Source organism: Nycticebus coucang, chromosome 3, assembly GCF_027406575.1.
Source record: "Nycticebus coucang isolate mNycCou1 chromosome 3, mNycCou1.pri, whole genome shotgun sequence".
NCBI classification, from domain to species: domain Eukaryota; kingdom Metazoa; phylum Chordata; class Mammalia; order Primates; family Lorisidae; genus Nycticebus; species Nycticebus coucang.
Window position 1 is genome coordinate 6,611,900 of NC_069782.1, and position 17,112 is coordinate 6,629,011.

At 55.6% G+C, this 17,112-nt stretch overlaps 2 protein-coding genes across 4 annotated transcripts; both read left to right on the plus strand.

Annotated features, from left to right (window-relative positions):
- The first annotated feature begins 540 nt into the window (after positions 1-540).
- Positions 541-8,576, plus strand: LOC128582403 (cytochrome P450 2D17). Its single transcript, XM_053586310.1, has 9 exons — positions 541-868; positions 1,546-1,717; positions 2,072-2,224; positions 2,310-2,470; positions 2,896-3,072; positions 3,255-3,396; positions 3,613-3,800; positions 4,182-4,323; positions 4,418-8,576. Exons 1-9 carry the CDS (start codon positions 680-682, stop codon positions 4,594-4,596), a joined length of 1,503 nt encoding a protein of 500 aa, XP_053442285.1. The 5' UTR covers positions 541-679; the 3' UTR covers positions 4,597-8,576.
- Positions 8,577-12,451: 3,875 nt separating this feature from the next.
- LOC128582402 (cytochrome P450 2D17-like) lies at positions 12,452-16,945 on the plus strand. Of its 3 annotated transcripts, none has more exons than XM_053586307.1 (9): positions 12,452-12,883; positions 13,793-13,964; positions 14,349-14,501; positions 14,587-14,747; positions 15,084-15,260; positions 15,443-15,584; positions 15,801-15,988; positions 16,379-16,520; positions 16,615-16,945. In XM_053586307.1, the coding sequence occupies exons 1-9, from the start codon at positions 12,467-12,469 to the stop codon at positions 16,791-16,793; spliced, it is 1,731 nt and encodes a 576-aa protein (XP_053442282.1). In that variant the 5' UTR covers positions 12,452-12,466; the 3' UTR covers positions 16,794-16,945. The 3 variants fall into 3 exon arrangements, with proteins under 3 accessions (XP_053442282.1, XP_053442283.1, XP_053442284.1); XM_053586309.1 differs by having other exon boundaries at positions 12,507-12,821; XM_053586308.1 differs by lacking the exon at positions 16,615-16,945 and having other exon boundaries at positions 12,502-12,821; positions 15,801-16,514.
- The last annotated feature ends 167 nt before the right edge of the window (positions 16,946-17,112 follow it).

The window sequence follows — 17,112 nt, forward strand, 5'->3', positions numbered from 1 at the left end:
CCTAAAAACTCTCAGCCTCCTGCTCCCACATCCAATCCTCAGCCAGGCTTGCAAAGCCCCAGGCTCCAGCCACCTTCCTCCCACTGCCTGTCACCCTACCTGTGTCCCAGTGTTCCCTTGGTCCCACTGCCAAGGCCTTGACCTGCAATGACTTACCAGTCTATGGTTTCTGCCAGCCAAAGCCATTCTCCAAGAAGCCTTCCCAGGAAGTCCTGTTTCAGACTGAAGAAAGGTCCCCATGACCCACAAAGCACTGCTGGCTTGGCATGTTACCTATCTGACCTTCCTAAACCCTCTTGGCTATAAGCACTTTGGAGCAGAGGCACAGCCCTTCTATTCCCACATCCCTGTGCACATCCCAGGACCAAGAACAAATGTGACATCAGCCTGAGTGGAGCACTCCCTCCAGGCCTCCCCCACCCCAGGAAGGCGGTGGGGTGAGGACCTCTGGACTTCTACCCACACTTGACCTACCCTGGCTCTGTACCCTCTGGCAGCACAGTCAACACAGCATGTTGCCTCACAGCAGGGGTCAAAGGCCAGAGTCAGCTCTCTTCATAAAGGAAAAGCACAGACTGGTCTGGAACTCAAGAGTGTGCCAGGAGGGTCCTACCCAGGTCTAAGTGTCTGGTGGGGTGGCAGCCAGGTGTTACCACAGGAGCCCAGTGGACAGGCGGACATGGGGCTGCTGACAGGGGATGTGCTGACAACTCTGGCCTTGGCCATGGCCGTCTTCCTGCTCCTGGTGGACCTGATGCACCGGCGCCCGCGCTGGGCTGCACGCTACCCACCAGGCCCCATGCCACTGCCGGGACTGGGCAACCTGCTGCAGGTGGACTTCCAGGACATTCCTTACTACTTCAGCAAGGTGAGGGAGGTGGTGGTGGAAAGCAGCTGGGGCCTGGGTCCTCTCAGCAGGAGACATGGGTGGTGAGTGAAGCCACCATCTGGGCAAGCACCCCCAGAAGAGGAAGCAGGTTGAAGTGGCTCCCTGAAGGACAGCGTTTGTGCATGGCCTTAGGGACAGTTTGAAATTTCCAAAGGCAAAAGCCTGGAAGTGAGGTGGGACTGGGCAGTGGGTCTGCAGGCCTGTTGGACAGTGCAGAAATTACGTTATGGAAGCCCCAAGTCCCTTCTGATTACTCCAGAAGGAAAGGTCTGGGGAAGGAGAGGAGGGTGAGGATCACAAGGACCACTGAAATGAGGAAACTGAGGTTGAGAGAGGGCCTGTTCAAACGTCTTCTTGCTCTGAGTCCTTGGGTCTGGCTACTCACCTCGGTGGCCCTCAGTCTCCTCATCTGTGAAATGGGATTGCTGCCTGGCACGTGCTGTCAATTTTTGTGACACTTGCAAGGTCATCCACAGTTGGGTTGTTGGACGCAAACTGAGTTCTTCAGCCATAGAGAATGTGACCCCCCAGCATCTGGAGTTCACGTCTTGCCCTTCAGTCGTGTTGCTACTGGCAGCGTCAGGGTCACGGAAAGCTTGTGCAGGGAGCCTGGGAAGGGCAGCCTGGGGATCCCAATGTTGACCCTTCCCCTGTAGCTGCAGCGCCGCTTCGGGGACGTGTACAGCCTGCAGCTGGGCTGGACACCAGTGGTCGTGCTCAACGGGTTGGTGGCCGTGCGCGAGGCGCTTGTGAAGCACAACGACGACACTGCGGACCGCCCGCCTTCACCAGTCTATGAGCACCTGGGCTTTGGGCCTCGCTCCGAAGGTAGGAGACGAGCGAACGAGCAGACCGCGTGGGCGGAGCCTCACCAAGGGGGCGGAGCGCAGTGGGGGCGGGGCCGAGGGCGGAGGTGGAGTCCAGGGGCCGCTAGTGCCAAACGGGCTCGGTGAGGGCGGGGCGGGGCAGGGCCAGCCGGCATCATCCCGGAGTGGAAAGGCGGTCAGGGGAGGCAGAGGTGGGTGGGCACAAGGCGACCAAGGTGACAATCCAGGAGTGGGACCGGGGGGGAGGGCAGATTCAGAATGTGCGGCCGACCGCCCACCAAGCCATCCAGGAAAGAAGCCGAGTGGGCGGGCCCATGGCCTGCCTGGCCACGCCCACACGCCCGTGCCCGCGCAGGCGTGATCGTGGCTCGCTACGGCCCCGCGTGGCGCGAGCAGCGGCGCTTCTCTGTGTCCACTCTGCGCCTCTTCGGTTTGGGCAAGAAGTCTCTGGAGCAGTGGGTGACCGAGGAGGCCTCCTGCCTCTGTGCTGCCTTCGCCGACCACGGCGGTGGGTGTTGGGTGCAGAGGCAGGGAGAGGACCCGGGTGGTGGGGCTGCGCCGGAGGAGCCTCCCTGACTCGTATCTCGCCCCAGGACGCCCCTTTAACCCCAGCGAACTCCTTAACAAAGCGGTGACCAACGTGATCGCCTCGCTCACCTATGGGCGCCGCTTCGAGTACAACGACCCGCGCTTCCTCCGGCTGTTGACTTTGGCGAAGGAGGCAGTTGGGGAGGATTCTGGCTTCCTACGCGAGGTTCAGGGAGATGGGGGTCGCGGGACTGTGCAGGGCGAGCTCCAGGCGGGACCTAGGCCTGCAGCTAGGTCTCGGTGGAGAAGGGTTTGCACACAGGGCAATGGGGAGAGAGAATTGCTGGAGAGGCCACCACAAGAGGAAGGGCACAGAGAAGGCGGAAAATCTCAGACAACACTGATGGGAAAGGGGGGGCCCGGGTCACTGGCATTTGGGAGCCAAGAAACCTAGGACATTTCAATTGTAGGTTTAACCTTGTGTCAGCCCAGGGCCAGGAGAGAGTATGGGACTTCCACTCTGGGAGGGGCCCGTCAATGGTGGGGTCATGCGGGCCCTGTGTCCACCCTAGGGGAGGCTGGGGTCTGAGACTGGTACAGGTGAATGCTGAGCACGTGGGAGACCCAGACCCCCTTCTGTGACTGACACAGGTGCTGAATGCTGTCCCCATGCTCCTGCGCATTCCAGGGCTAGCTCAGAAGGTCTTCCCTGCACAGAAAGCATTCCTGGCTCTTCTGGATGACCTGGTGACTGAGCACAGGATGACCCGGAACCCAGCCGAGCCACCTCGAGACCTGACAGATGCCTTCCTCGCCGAGGTGGAGAAGGTGAGGGGTACTGTCAGGGACCAGGCCACAGACAGTGGCTTGAGAGTCCCCTGACAAATCAGTCCAGAACAGGTAGTGGGGGCCAGTTCACCATTCCTGAGCTGGCCCATGGGTGACAGGTGCAAAATGGAGAGTCATTTGGAGCCTTCCTCCTCTGTCCCCCACCCTCTCTGCCTGGTCAGGCCAAAGGGAACCCTGAAAGCAGCTTCAATGATGAGAACCTGCGCCTGGTGGTGTCTGACCTGTTCTCTGCTGGGATGGTGACCACCTCCACCACGCTGGTCTGGGCCCTCCTGCTCATGATCCTGCACCCAGATGTGCAGCGTGAGCCTAAAGGCGGTCTGGGAGAAGGTGGCCGAGGGAGGAGAGGTCTGGGCAGGGAACGCTGGGAATAGTTTGGACGCCAAAGCTCAAGCACAGACTGGGCCAGGCCCTGTCGGAGTGACCTTCTCCTCGGGTAGCCCAGCCCCTGACACAGGACTCAGGAGAGGGTCAGGGCCCAGCTGCCGGGTTCTGATCCACTGTGTGACGCTTGTCCAGGCCGAGTACAACAGGAGATCGATGAAGTAATAGGGCAGGTGCGGCGACCAGAAATGAGTGACCAGGCCCATATGCCCTTCACCACCGCCGTGATTCACGAGGTGCAGCGCTTTGGGGACATCGTCCCCCTGGGTGTGCCCCACATGACATCCCGAGACATCGAAGTGAAGGGCTTCCTCATCCCCAAGGTAAGACTGCCAGGTGAGGCCAGGCTGGGAACCCAGGCCACCCAGTCCTCCATTCCACAGGCGCTGACTGCCCCAGCCTGGGTGCGGAGCAGAGCAGAGGCACGGCCACCCTATCCGGGGGGCGCCCCAGTATGGGGGAGACAACAAACTAGAAAGTGCCCCAGAGTTTTTGAAGATCCATGCCTGCAGGAATAGTGGCCAGGAGGGCAGCCTCTGGGAAGTGTGCCCAGAGCTTGCCTTGGGGTCAGAAAGGGTGGGAGGAGTGCCTTAGGCAAAGTGTTACTTGAAAGCATATAAACTGAGTGTGTGCTATGTGTTTGATGGCAACTGTCCCAGCATCCTGAAGCCCTGTCACTACTCAGGGCAGGCATCTATTTGCAGGGGACAACACTCTTCACTAACCTGTCATCAGTTCTGAAGGATGAGACGGTCTGGGAGAAGCCCTTCCGCTTCCACCCGGAACACTTCCTGGATGCCCAGGGTCGCTTCGTGAAGCCAGAGGCCTTCATGCCTTTCTCAGCAGGTGCCTGGGGGCTGCCTGGCTCCCTGTCCCCTCTCATGCACCTGGAGGGGTGGAGCCCAGGGTCCAGGCTCACTGACCCCCTTCCCACCCACAGGCCGCCGTGCATGCCTTGGGGAGCCGCTGGCCCGCATGGAGCTCTTCCTCTTCTTCACCTGCCTCCTGCAGTGCTTCAGCTTCTCGGTGCCTCCCGGACACTCCCCACCCAGTGACCATGGTGTCTTTGCCTTCCTGGTTAGCCCTTTCCCTTACCAGCTTTGTGCTGTGCCCCGCTAGAGAGGGGCACCAAGTCCACAACCTGTTCCCCAGCCAGGACCCTGATGTGCAATAAACCAATGTGCTTACCCCAACCCAGGCCCCTGACCACCCCTGGCTGCCATGGGGCCTCACAGCCTCTCTGGGGACAGCACACCCCTGCCTTATCTGTGCTTCCCTGATAACCACCTGGCCTCATCTGTGAGAAGGGTTTGTTGAGGTTTAGAGAATGTCACTGAGACTTGCCAGTAACTCCAGGACCTCCAGTGACCAACTCTGTCTGCCCCGACTGGTGACAAGGACTACCTGGTCCTAGCTTCTGGGGAAGTCGCCAGACTAGGCTGCCCAGCGGCAGCAGTCAGGACACTGGGAGCAGCCTGGGGAACCACACTTGAGTCCCTACTGCACCCACCCACCTGGGCCAGCAGCCTTGCCAGCACCACCCACAGTTCCTCATTTCACATTCAACACCCCTAAGAGGGTAGAGAAATCCAGAAGCCAGGAGGGACGTGCCAGGGTGACCACCCATGCCTCAAACATTAGGTGTCAGAAGCAAGGCCAGGAGGGAGCCCCCACCCTGAGCCTCTCAGTCACCCAAGAAAAGAATGACCACCTCCCCCTAGCCCTCAGGGATGCTGTGTCCAGGCCCCTGACCAGTGAGGAGTCACCACTGAGAACCAGACAGGAGACGAAGGAGGACACCGTCCGGGCTCCAAGCCAGCGTGCCATCCTCAGAGGGTCTGTGCCAGCCAGGAGCCACAGGCTTGGCCAGGCCAGGGAGTGAGCGTCTGGGCTGCAGGCCTGCCCAGGGTCAGGGGCCTACTTTCAGCCCATGTGGCACTGGAGTGGGCAGAGAAGGAGATGGCATGGCCAGCTGAGAGGATGAGACCCTGGCTCTGGTCCTTGAGAGTGACCGTGGCTCCTCCCTCCCTGACCTGGGCCTCTGTTCCCCTTCTGCCAGTGGGAAAGTTGCACCAGGTGGCCGCCGAGACCTGTCTTCCTTCTCTGACTTCTGCAGTAATGACCCTTATAGGCCTCACGTCCCCTCAAAAAACAGAGACTGCTGTCCTCTACCTCTGTGCCCACCCTCCACAATGGCTGGTCTGGACGGGATACAAGGGTATCCATGGTCTCTAATGACCATCTGCTTCCCTGCATGCTGGTGGTCATTTAGGACACAGCCTTGAACAGAAACAGCACACTCAGAGCAGGAGCCTCCCAAAGTCTTCTTTGGCCTGAGGACCTCTGGATGGCATCCCTGAGAGGTTCACACCACCTTTTTTTTTTTTTTTGAAACAGAGTTTCATCTTGTTGCCCTTGGTAGCGCCATGGTGTCACAGCTCACAGCAACCTCAAACTCGTGGGCTTAAGCCATTCTCTTGCTTCAGCCTCCCGAGTAGCTGGGACTACAGGCACCCACCACAAAGTCTGGCTATTTATTTTTTGAGACAGGGGTCTCGCTCTTGTTCAGCCTGGTCTCAAACCCATGAGCTCAGGCAAGCCACCTGCCTTGGCCTCCCAGAGTGCTAGGATTACAGGTGTGAGCCACTGCGCCCGGCCTTACACCAACCTTTTCATTAATGCCCTTGTGACAGGGACCTGCCCAGCTCTCAGCACTACAGGGACCTTTGTCTCCTGCCTCTGAGTCAGAAAGCTGGCCAGGCCAGAGTGGAGTCCCTGAAGCTGTGGGACAGGGCGTGTGGATGGCCAGGCCAGAGTGGAGTCCCTGAAGCTGTGGGACAGGGCGTGTGGATGGCCAGGCCAGAGTGGAGTCCCTGAAGCTGTGGGACAGGGCGTGTGGATGGCCAGGCCAGAGTGGAGTCCCTGAAGCTGTGGGACAGGGCGTGTGGATGGCCAGGCCAGAGTGGAGTCCCTGAAGCTGTGGGACAGGGCGTGTGGATGGCCCAGGCCAGGCTGTCTGAGGAGACAGACCCTCAAAGGAGGCAGCCGGGCCTGCAGAAGCAGCAGCTCACAGATTGACTGGGTGCTTCTCACTCGTTCTCTGAGTCTCGGGGTTGTCCGAGGCAGGGACCCAGCTCCACAGCTTCCTCAGGAGCAGGGGGACCCAGCTCCTGGGCCTCCACTCCTTTCTGTCCATCTCGGGGGCCTCTAGGAACCACACACAGGCATGCCCTCTGGGGTCCCTGCTGAGAGGAAACTTCTCCCAGGGCCAGGGATGAACTGTCCACCTTGGCTGCCTGGGGGCCGAGTCAGCTGTCATAACAGGGTAGGTGTACAGGCAGCTGAGAGGTGACCCACGTTTCTTGCCGGGGAGGCTCACAGGAGCATCGAGGCATCTGGCTACCTGCACATAATCCCTGACTTTGAGGAGTGTGGCTTCATCTTACCAGGTCTGACAATTAAGTTTGTGAACTTTTCACCATGCACTTACTTCATAGCACTGTACAAACAGCTCAGAAGGTTTTGTAACCTGGGTCCATAAGTGTCTCATAGCTGTGCTACGTCGATGTGTGCCAGTGCTTTGCTGAGGGGTATCATTGTTACATGGGTTTGTGTGCTATCATGAGAATGTCAGAGCTTGAATTAGAGCAATGAACAAACATTCATAAATGTCTTGTTAAACTTAGCAGGAACGAATGTGAAATCAGGGACATGTTGATCCAAGCTTATAGGGAGAATACCATGAAGAAAACAGCAGTATACAAATGGATTAAACTTTTTTCTGAACAGAGAGAAAGTGTCACTAATGTCGAGAGATCAGGGTGGCCAATAGTGAGCAGAACTGACAAAAACATTGCAACAATTTGTCAAATTGTGTGTCAAAATCATCAGTTGTGAGAAGTAAGCAGGCCAAGTGAACATCCATAGAGAAATAGTAAAAGCTGAACCAAAATTCTTGGCCCACGACTCTTGGCTCTAGCAACACAACGATGCACCAGCTCACACGGCGCTGTCGGTGAGGGAGATTTTAGCCAGTAAACAAATAACTGTATTGGGACACCTTCACTACTCATCTGATCTGGCTCTCAGTGACAGTTTTGTTTACCCGAAGATAAAGGAAATCTTGAAAGGAAAACCTTTTGATTCAGAACTTCAAGGGTAATACGATGACAGCTTTGATGGCCATTTCAAAAAAAGAGTTCCAAAATTACTTTGAAGGGTGGACTAGGCACTGGCATCAGTCTATAGCTACTTTGAAGGTGACCATAGAGATATTCAGCAATGAGGTATGTAGCACTTTGTCTAGGATGAGTTCATCAAGTTAATTGTTTGATTTCGTATGCTTGACTGATGACAACTGGTATCACCCTTCCTTTTTTCCTTTTCTCCAACATTGGGACAAGCTGAGAATAGAGCCCTGGGGCTCTCTCCTAGGCCCCAGTGGGAGACGCAGACTACCAAGCACCTGCCTACCAAAGCAGGCCCTTGCCCCAGCCCAGCTCCACAGAAACAAAGTAAAATCCAGGCCAGTTTCCTTTCCCTGCTCTCTCAAGCTCTCTGGGACCTGCTGGGACACTGGCCTGCTTCCCCCATGGCCTCAGTGATCAAAGAAGCTTTGTATCCCCTTCTGGCCTGTGCATGGCATCACCTGCCTGGACATCCATACCACGTTATGTCTGGGGCTCACTTTCTTTTGCAGTGTGCCCACTACGAGAGCCTAAAGGCTTCCAGAGTTTAAAGAACAAAGAGGTCTCAGGTTTAGGAATTCAAGGAGCATCAGAATTCCCAGCAGCAGCCCTTAAAGGCAAAACCAGCGAGAAAGGTCATGGAACGTGTACAGAATATTACAGGGGTGTAGAACTCCATACCCAGCCTGTTAGTCCTGTGTGGACCAAGACATTTTAAGATATCATTGGTCTCCCAAATACTCCTCAAATGAGCAGTGATATCTGAAAATGGCACATCTCTGAAAATGTACCACTCCATGAGGGTTATGAAAACACTGACAAAGGGCGGCACCTGTGGCTCAGTCGGTAAGGCGCCGGCCCCATATACTGAGGGTGGCAGGTTCAAACCCGGCCCCCGGCCAAACTGCAACCAAAAAATAGCCGGGCGTTATGGCGGGCGCCTGTAGTCCCAGCTGCTTGGGAGGCTGAGGCAAGAGAATCGCTTAAGCCCAGGAGTTGGAGGTTGCTGTGAGCTGTGTGAGGCCACGGCACTCTACTGAGGGCCATAAAGTGAGACTCTGTCTCTACAAAAAAAAAAGAAAACACTGACAAAAAGTTTAGAATCCCTTTGTATAGAAACCAAGAAATTAATCACATCTCACAACTACACATGACCATTTATCCAAGAAAAATGGCTGCGTCTCAGAGCAGCAAGCGTTGGATGTTTTTTGCTTGCTCTTGTATCCCAGAAAGGGATGAGTGCACCAACCCGGGAACCCCTGATGCGCATATTCCATCCTGCCTTGCCCCTCACACTGACTTCCTTTTCAAACTCAGCCCACTTGCACCGAAGTGAATAAATAGCCACGCTGCCCACACAGAACCAGGACTCCGTTTCCTTTTGTTCACATCTTGGAACAACCTCTCACACAGGAGTTATGAAAAATGGCTTTTTGATTTGTTGCTAGAAGAATGTCATCCATATAATGATAAATGAAAACTGTTGGATATAATTACCTAGTTTTATAATTTTTCCAACTTGAAGTTGGCAAATTGTGGGAGAAGTGCGTCACTGCAGTGGCATTGTTCACTTGTTTAGAGAGGGCTGGCTGAAGCGATCAGTGAATTTATCATAAAGCCCCTGCACTCCTTGCCAAATAGAAGTAGACTAACCATGAGAAGAGTGGGTATCTGGTAATTTGCACCATGCTCAGCACATAGCGCTGTCTGGGTGCACGGTTGAATGCAGGGTGGTCTAGGCATGCCTGCTGGTGGGGCTGTACCTACTGGCCTTCTCCCACAAGCATGTCTCTGGCAATAGAAATGTCATCAATCAGGTTTTCAGTAGCTTGTTGAGCACACCCATCTCTGTACTTTGCCCTCCAAACAGCAAGTCATGCTGAAGTAAGGTGCGTTTTGTTTGAACTGAACTAAATCAAAAGGAGTAAGTTTGTAATGAGCTCCTATTCCTGTTGGCAGGGCTAAGTAAAAGAACTCTGAGTTCCTGACTCTTGGATACTTTTTCTTAATTCTTTAAAGACTGAACAGAGTAAGTGTTCTAATTCCATCCACATGGTTGTTTTTTACGCTGGGAAGGTGACACAGTTGCCTTGTGCTAGTCTTTCTTTTAAGCATTCCTGAAAGGAGGATTTATAGTTATTACAATTAGGCTCCCAGTCAGGAGCAAAAGATACCAACAGGGCTAATTCTCTGGGCTTTGGCAGAGGAGGAGAGTCCTTGTCTGTTTGACTGGGAGGCATGGGTTCTCCAATCCACAGGTGGTGGAGGGGCAGGGGTGATAGCAACCTGCCGAGGTGGAGGGTACTTTTAACATTTCCAGCATGATATTCTCTACTCTTGAACTTTCTTTCTTTCTTTGTGTCAGAAATGTGCAAAGGCATGAGAGCAGCCCTGATAAGGCTCCAGGCCGAGGGTGGAAATATGAATTTTCTGACATCTGGTAGGTGTAGTTTAAGTACATGGCCAACTTGTTCCCATAGAACTAAGTCTAAGGTTCCTTCCTCTGAGAACCAAGGGCAATGCAGCCATACAGTTTGCAAAGGTGAGACTAAAGGCTTTTTCGTCTAGCCTGCTATCAACAGCTTTTTTTTTTTTTTTTTGTGGTTTTTGGCTGGGGCTAGGTTTGAACCCGCCACCTCTGGCATATGGGACCGGCACCCTACTCCTTGAGCCATAGGTGCTGCCCAATTATTTTTTGTTTGTTTGTTTGTTTGTTTTTTGTGGTTCAATCAACAGCTTTTAACAGCTGTTTAAGAATAGTAATGTACAAATGTTTCTTTCTAGAAGGTTCTTGTCCCAAGTTTAAAAAGTCCCCTAACGGATGGCACCTGTGGCTTAAGGAGTAGGACACTGGCCCCATATACCAGAGATGGTGTGTTCAAACCCAGCCCTGGCCAAAAACTGCAGCAATAATAATAATAATAATAAGTCCCCTGAACTTAATTCAGGGAAAGGAAGATTCCTCGTCCCACAGGAATCCTGGATTTCGTACCTTAGCCTGACGGATATGTCCTAGTTTTCCCCCCCTTTGCCGTTCCTGCACTGGGCTTTGTCAGTTTGGCCTGAGGTCCTATCACTTGGTCTGATCACGTTGGGGTCACCAGATGAACGGGTTTGAGGAATGAAGAGGCTTGACACAAAGTCTGTGTTGCGGGACTGAGGAACTCTAGGAGGAGCCCCCCTGAGCTAACCTTGGGTCAGTATTTATTATCACAAAGCAGGAAAAAGTAGTTAAAAGTTACTTATCAGACATTAGCACTAAAAAGGTGGAACCTGGAAAGTGTTAGCATGTCTCCAATTTGTTTTGCAAAATCTCAGAACTTACGCAAGACCTCTGCCTCTAGTGTCAAGAGACCTTTGGAATCCGAGAATCTTTACCGTACCCACTAGGCCTGGTACTGCCGCACCTCACATATACATTCTCCCTCGGAGACCAGTTCTCTAATCTCCCCCAGATACACCACTCACATGCCATTCTCATGATTCTCCAGGTCTCTCAATCAGGAAGTGAGTTAAGATTAGGGCTCAGTTTCCCCTGCACCCCAGGCTCCACCAGTTGGCTAGTCAAGGTAGCTAGGGAACTGTGAGAACAACTATGGCTGACAGCCACATTCAGACTTGCCAGTCAGGGCAGTGCCCAGGAGTCTGGACTTGGCAGTGAGCGGGTGACGGCCCTGAGCCTCCCTGGGAGCAGACTCCAGATGAGACAGGACTGGTCCAGAAAACTGAGAGCCAGGATCTGTATGTGTGTGTGTCCTGAGTGTGAGTCAGTGCTCATGTGAGTATTGTCAGAGTGTGTGTGGTTTTCAGGGTATGAAAATTCTGTGGTCCCCAACTCCTGGGCCATAGACCCTACCAGCCCATGGCCAGTTCCTAACAGGCCACAGGAGGTGAGCAGCAGCGAGCCTGTGATGCTTCATCTATGTTTACAGTGCTCCGCATCGCTCGCATCACTGACGCTCGCCCCCGTCAGAGCAGCAGTGGCATTAGATTCTTACAACAGTGTAAACCCTACTGTAAACTGCACGTGTGAGGGACCTAGGTTGCCTGCCCCTTATGAAATTCTAATACCTGATGACTTGAGGTGGAGATAGGGTGGTGATGCTGAGACCATCTAGGTGCAGGGAAACAAGATCAGGGCTCCCACTGATTCCGCGTTAGAGTGAGTTTTAATTATTTCCTTATATATTACAATGTAATTACAATAGAAATAAAATGTACAATAAATGTAATAACTAGAATCACTGGGAACCCATCCCATGTCTCTGGGTCCGTGGAAAAATTGTCTTCCATGAAACTGGTCACTAGTACCAAGAAGGTTGGGAAACGCTATATAAATGGATGTGTGTGGGTGTGTGCGCATGTGGGTGTCTGGCCATGTACCAGAGGTATATGTGATCAGATGTGTCTGAGTGTCTGTGCATGTGCTGTGTGCAGCATGAAGTGAAGTGACTTGTCCCTTGGTTTCTTTGATCATCAGGACCTCTTGGGGACCTCTGTAAACCCCAAGGCAAGTGGGGATGACAGACAAGCAGGATAGAGGTCACTCAGGAGCAGACAGATGAAGTGAGGTAAGGAAAAGCGAAAGTTCTGGGGAGAGGTCGTGACCACATTAGGGGGAGAGCTGGGTGGCAGGGTCAGTTCAGACAGGGCTCTCCAAGAGCCTATATAGGGCTGGGAGTCAGAGGTGTGGAGAGGGGCCTAAAGGGAAGCAGGGACAAGAACATCTGGACCCATGCCCACATCTGCTGTGCCTGTCCCTACCCTGGCTCTGTACCCTCTGGCAGCACAGTCAACACAGTATGTTGCCTCACAGCAGGGGGCAAAGGCCAGAGTCAGCTCTCTTCATAAAGGAAGAACACAGACTGGTCTGGAACTCAGAGTGTGCCAGGAGGGTCCTACCCAGGTCTAAGTGTCTGGTGGGGTGGCAGCCAGGTGTTACCACAGGAGCCCAGTGGACAGGCGGACATGGGGCTGCTGACAGGGGATGTGCTGACAACTCTGGCCTTGGCCATGGCCGTCTTCCTGCTCCTGGTGGACCTGATGCACCGGTGCCCGCGCTGGGCTGCACGCTACCCGCCAGGCCCCATGCCACTGCCGGGACTGGGCAACCTGCTGCAGGTGGACTTCCAGGACATTTCTTACTGCTTCAGCAAGGTGAAGGAGGTGGTGGTGGAAAGCAGCTGGGGCCTGGGTCCTCTCAGCAGGAGACATGGGTGGTGAGTGAAGCCACCATCTGGGCAAGCACCCCCAGAAGAGGAAGCAGGTTGAAGTGGCTCCCTGAAGGATAGCGTTTGTGCATGGCCTTAGAGACAGTTTGAAATTTCCAAAGGCAAAAGCCTGGAAGTGAGGTGGGACTGGGCAGTGGGTCTGCAGGCCTGTTGGACAGTGCAGAAGTTACGTTATGGAAGCCCCAAGTCCTTTCTGATTACTCCAGAAGGAAAGGACTGGGGAAGGAGAGGAGGGTGAGGATCACAAGGACCACTGAAATGAGGAAACTGAGGTTGGGAGATGGCGGTTCAAACGTCTTCTTGGTCTGAGTCCTTGGGTCTGGCTACTCACCTCAGTGGCCCTCAGTCTCCTCATCTGTGAAATGGGATTGCTGGCTTGGCTCCTGTGGCTCAAGCAGCTAAGGTGCCAGCCACATACACCTGAGCTGGTGGGTTCGAGTCCAGCCCAAGCCCGCCAAACAACAATGATGGCTGCAACCAAAAAATAGCCAGGCATTGTGGCAGGCGCCTTGTAGTCCCAGCTACTAGGGAGGCTGAGGCAGGAGAATCGCTTGAGCCCAAGAGTTGGAGGTTGCTGTGAGCTGTGATGCCAGAGCACTCTCCCCAGGGCGACAGCTTGAGGCTCTGTCTCAAAAAAAAAAAAAAAAGAAAGAAAGAAATGGGATTGCTGCCTGGCACGTGCTGTCAATTTTTGTGACACTTGCAAGATCATCCACAGTTGGGTTGTTGGATGCAAACTGAGTTCTTCAGCCATAGAGAATGTGACCCCCCAGCATCTGGAGTCCACGTCTTGCCCTTCAGTCGTGTTTCTACTGGCAGCGTCAGGGTCACGGAAAGCTTGCGCAGGGAGCCTGGGAAGGGCAGCCTGGGGATCCCAATGTTGACCCTCCCCTGTAGCTGCAGCGCCGCTTCGGGGACGTGTACAGCCTGCAGCTTGGCTGGACACCGGTGGTCGTGCTCAACGGGCTGGTGGCCGTGCGCGAGGCGCTTGTGAAGCACAACGAGGACACCGCGGACCGCCCTCCTACGCCCATCCTCGAGTACCTGGGCTTTGGACCTCGCTCCGAAGGCAAGTGACAGCCGGCACAGACGGTGTCACAGCAGGAGCTGAGCAAGCAGTCCCCGGAGACCTGACTGGACCGAGTGTGCCGCTGAAACGGGCCACGAGGCTCAGAGAAAGGCCAGGGAATGGGCCGGGGGCAGCAGAGGAGGAGACCACGTGGGCGGGAAGGGGCGCAGCCCAGAGGGCCACTAGCGGAGCCGCGGGGCGTAGTCCCTGGGTAGAAAGGTGGTTAGGGTGGCAGAGGCGGGTGGGGCCGACGCCCAAGCAGAGGACAGACGGAAAGCAAATGAAGTGCAGCACCCGAGAACCCGACCAGGGTTGGGTGGGGAGAGAAGGCTGAGAGTGGGCGGGGCGAGCACCCCTGGCCACGCCCACACCGTCCCCGCCCAGGGATTTTCCAGGCGCGTTACGGCCCCGCGTGGCGCGAGCAGCGGCGCTTCTCGGTGTCCACTCTGCGCCTCTTCGGTCTGGGCAAGAAGTCTCTGGAGCAGTGGGTGACTGAGGAGGCCTCCTGCCTCTGTGCTGCCTTCGCCGACCACGCCGGTGGGTGCTGGGTGCAGAAGCAGAGAGAGGACCTGGGTGGTGGGCCTGGGCCGGAGGAGCCCCTCTGACCTGCATCCCGCCCCAGGACGCCCCTTTAGCCCCAGCGAATCCCTGAACAAAGCGGTGACCAACGTGATGGCCTCGCTCACCTATGGGCGCCGCTTCGAGTACGACGACCCGCGCTTCCTCCGGCTGTTGACCTTGATGAATGAGGTTCTACTGGAGCAATCAAGCTTCCTGATCCAGGTGTGGGGAGATGGGGCCTGGGGGTCTGTGCAGGGAGAGTTCCAGGCAGGTGCCTGGGCCTGCAGCTAGGCCTCTGTGGAGGAAGGTTTGTGCACAGGACCATGGGAAAGGGGGGCCCAGGGTCACTGGCATATGGGAGCCAAGAAACCCAAGACATTTCAATTGTGTCAGCCCAGGGCCAGGAGAGAGTGTGGGACTTCTACTCTGGGAGGGGCCAGGTCAATGGTGGGGTCGTGCAGGCCTTGTATCCACCCTGGGGGAGGCTGGGGTCTGAGACTGGTGCAGGTGAATGCTGAGCATGTGGGAGACTCAGACCCCCTTCTGTGACTGGCACAGATGCTGAATTTTATTCCTGTCCTCCTGCGCATCCCGGGGTTGGTTCACAAGGTCATCCCTCGGCAAAGGGAATTCATGGCCCTGTTGGATGAGCTGGTGACTGAGCACAGGATGACCTGGGACCCAGCCCAGCCACCACGAGACCTGACAGATGCCTTCCTGGCCGAGGTGGAGAAGGTGAGGGGTACTGTCGGGGACCAGGCCACAGACAGTGGCTTGAGGGTTCCCTGACAAATCAGTCCAGAACAGGTAGTGGGGGCCAGTTCACCATTCCTGAGCTGGCCCATGGGTGACAGGTGCAAAATGGAGAGTCATTTGGAGCCTTCCTCCTCTGTCCCCCACCCTCTCTGCCTGGTCAGGCCAAAGGGAACCCTGAAAGCAGCTTCAATGATGAGAACCTGCGCCTGGTGGTGTCTGACCTGTTCTCTGCTGGGATGGTGACCACCTCCACCACGCTGGTCTGGGCCCTCCTGCTCATGATCCTGCACCCAGATGTGCAGCGTGAGCCTAAAGGCGGTCTGGGAGAAGGTGGCCAAGGGAGGAGAGGTCTGGGCAGGGAACGCTGGGAATAGTTTGGACGCCAAAGCTCAAGCACAGACTGGGCCAGGCTCTGTCGGAGTGACCTTCTCCTCGGGTAGCCCAGCCCCTGACACAGGACTCAGGAGAGGGTCAGGGCCCAGCTGCCGGGTTCTGATCCACTGTGTGACGCTTGTCCAGGCCGAGTACAACAGGAGATCGATGAAGTAATAGGGCAGGTGCGGCGACCAGAAATGAGTGACCAGGCCCATATGCCCTTCACCACCGCCGTGATTCACGAGGTGCAGCGCTTTGGGGACATCGTCCCCCTGGGTGTGCCCCACATGACATCCCGAGACATTGAAGTGCAGGGTTTCCTCATCCCCAAGGTAAGACTGTCAGGTGGGGCCAGGCTGGGAACCCAGGCCACCCAGTCCTCCATTCCACAGGCGCTGACTGCCCCAGCCTGGGTGGGGAGCAGAGCAGAGGCACGGCCACCCTGTCCAGGGGGCGCCCAAGTCTGGGGGGATGACAAACCAAAAAGTGCCCCAGAGTTTTTGAAGATGCATGCCTGCAGGAATAGTGGCCTGGAGGCACTGATAGGAGGCGAGACTCAGCTGTACCAGGGTGTCAGAGGGTGCCAAGAAGGTTCTTGGACTGAGCATTACTTTCAAGCATCCATGTGTATGCCAGTCAGAATGTGTGCCTGTGTGTTTGGTGACAACTGTCCTGGCATCCTGAAGCCCAGTCACTACTCATGCTAGGTGTTTCCTGCCCAGGGGACACTTCTCTTCACTAACCTGTCATCAGTTCTGAAGGATGAGACGGTCTGGGAGAAGCCCTTCCGCTTCCACCCGGAACACTTCCTGGATGCCCAGGGTCGCTTCGTGAAGCCAGAGGCCTTCATGCCTTTCTCAGCAGGTGCCTGGGGGCTGCCTGGCTCCCTGTCCCCTCTCATGCACCTGGAGGGGTGGAGCCCAGGGCCCAGGCTCACTGACCCCCTTCCCACCCACAGGCCGCCGTGCATGCCTTGGGGAGCCGCTGGCCCGCATGGAGCTCTTCCTCTTCTTCACCTGCCTCCTGCAGCGCTTTAGCTTCTCGGTGCCTCCCGGACACTCCCCACCCAGTGACCATGGTGTCTCTAACTTCCTGGTTAGCCCTTTCCCTTACCAGCTTTGTGCTGTGCCCCGCTAGAGAGGGGTACCAAGTCCGTAACCTGTTCCCCAGCCAGGACCCTGATGTGCAATAAACCAATGTGCTTACCCCAACCCAGGCCCCTGACCACCCCTGGCTGCCATGGGGCCTCACAGCCTCTCTGGGGACAGCACACCCCTGCCTTATCTGTGCTTCCCTGATAACCACCTGGCCTCATCTGTGAGAAGGGTTTGTTGAGGTTTAGAGAATGTCACTGAGACTTGCCAGTAACTCCAGGACCTCCAGTGACCAACTCTGTCTGCCCCGACTGGTGACAAGGACTACCTGGTCCTAGCTTCTGGGGAAGTCGCCAGACTAG

Coding starts and splice junctions, on each gene's coding strand:
- LOC128582403 (XM_053586310.1), top strand. CDS start 680: ATGGGGCTGCTGACAGGGGATGTGCTGACAACTCTGGCCTTGGCCATG. Junction 2,471..2,895: donor ATTCTGGCTTCCTACGCGAG/GTTCAGGGAGAT, acceptor TGACTGACACAG/GTGCTGAATGCTGTCCCCAT. Junction 4,324..4,417: donor CTTCATGCCTTTCTCAGCAG/GTGCCTGGGGGC, acceptor TCCCACCCACAG/GCCGCCGTGCATGCCTTGGG.
- LOC128582402 (XM_053586307.1), top strand. CDS start 12,467: ATGTTGCCTCACAGCAGGGGGCAAAGGCCAGAGTCAGCTCTCTTCATA. Junction 12,884..13,792: donor CTCAGCAGGAGACATGGGTG/GTGAGTGAAGCC, acceptor CCTCCCCTGTAG/CTGCAGCGCCGCTTCGGGGA. Junction 15,585..15,800: donor CCTGCACCCAGATGTGCAGC/GTGAGCCTAAAG, acceptor ACGCTTGTCCAG/GCCGAGTACAACAGGAGATC.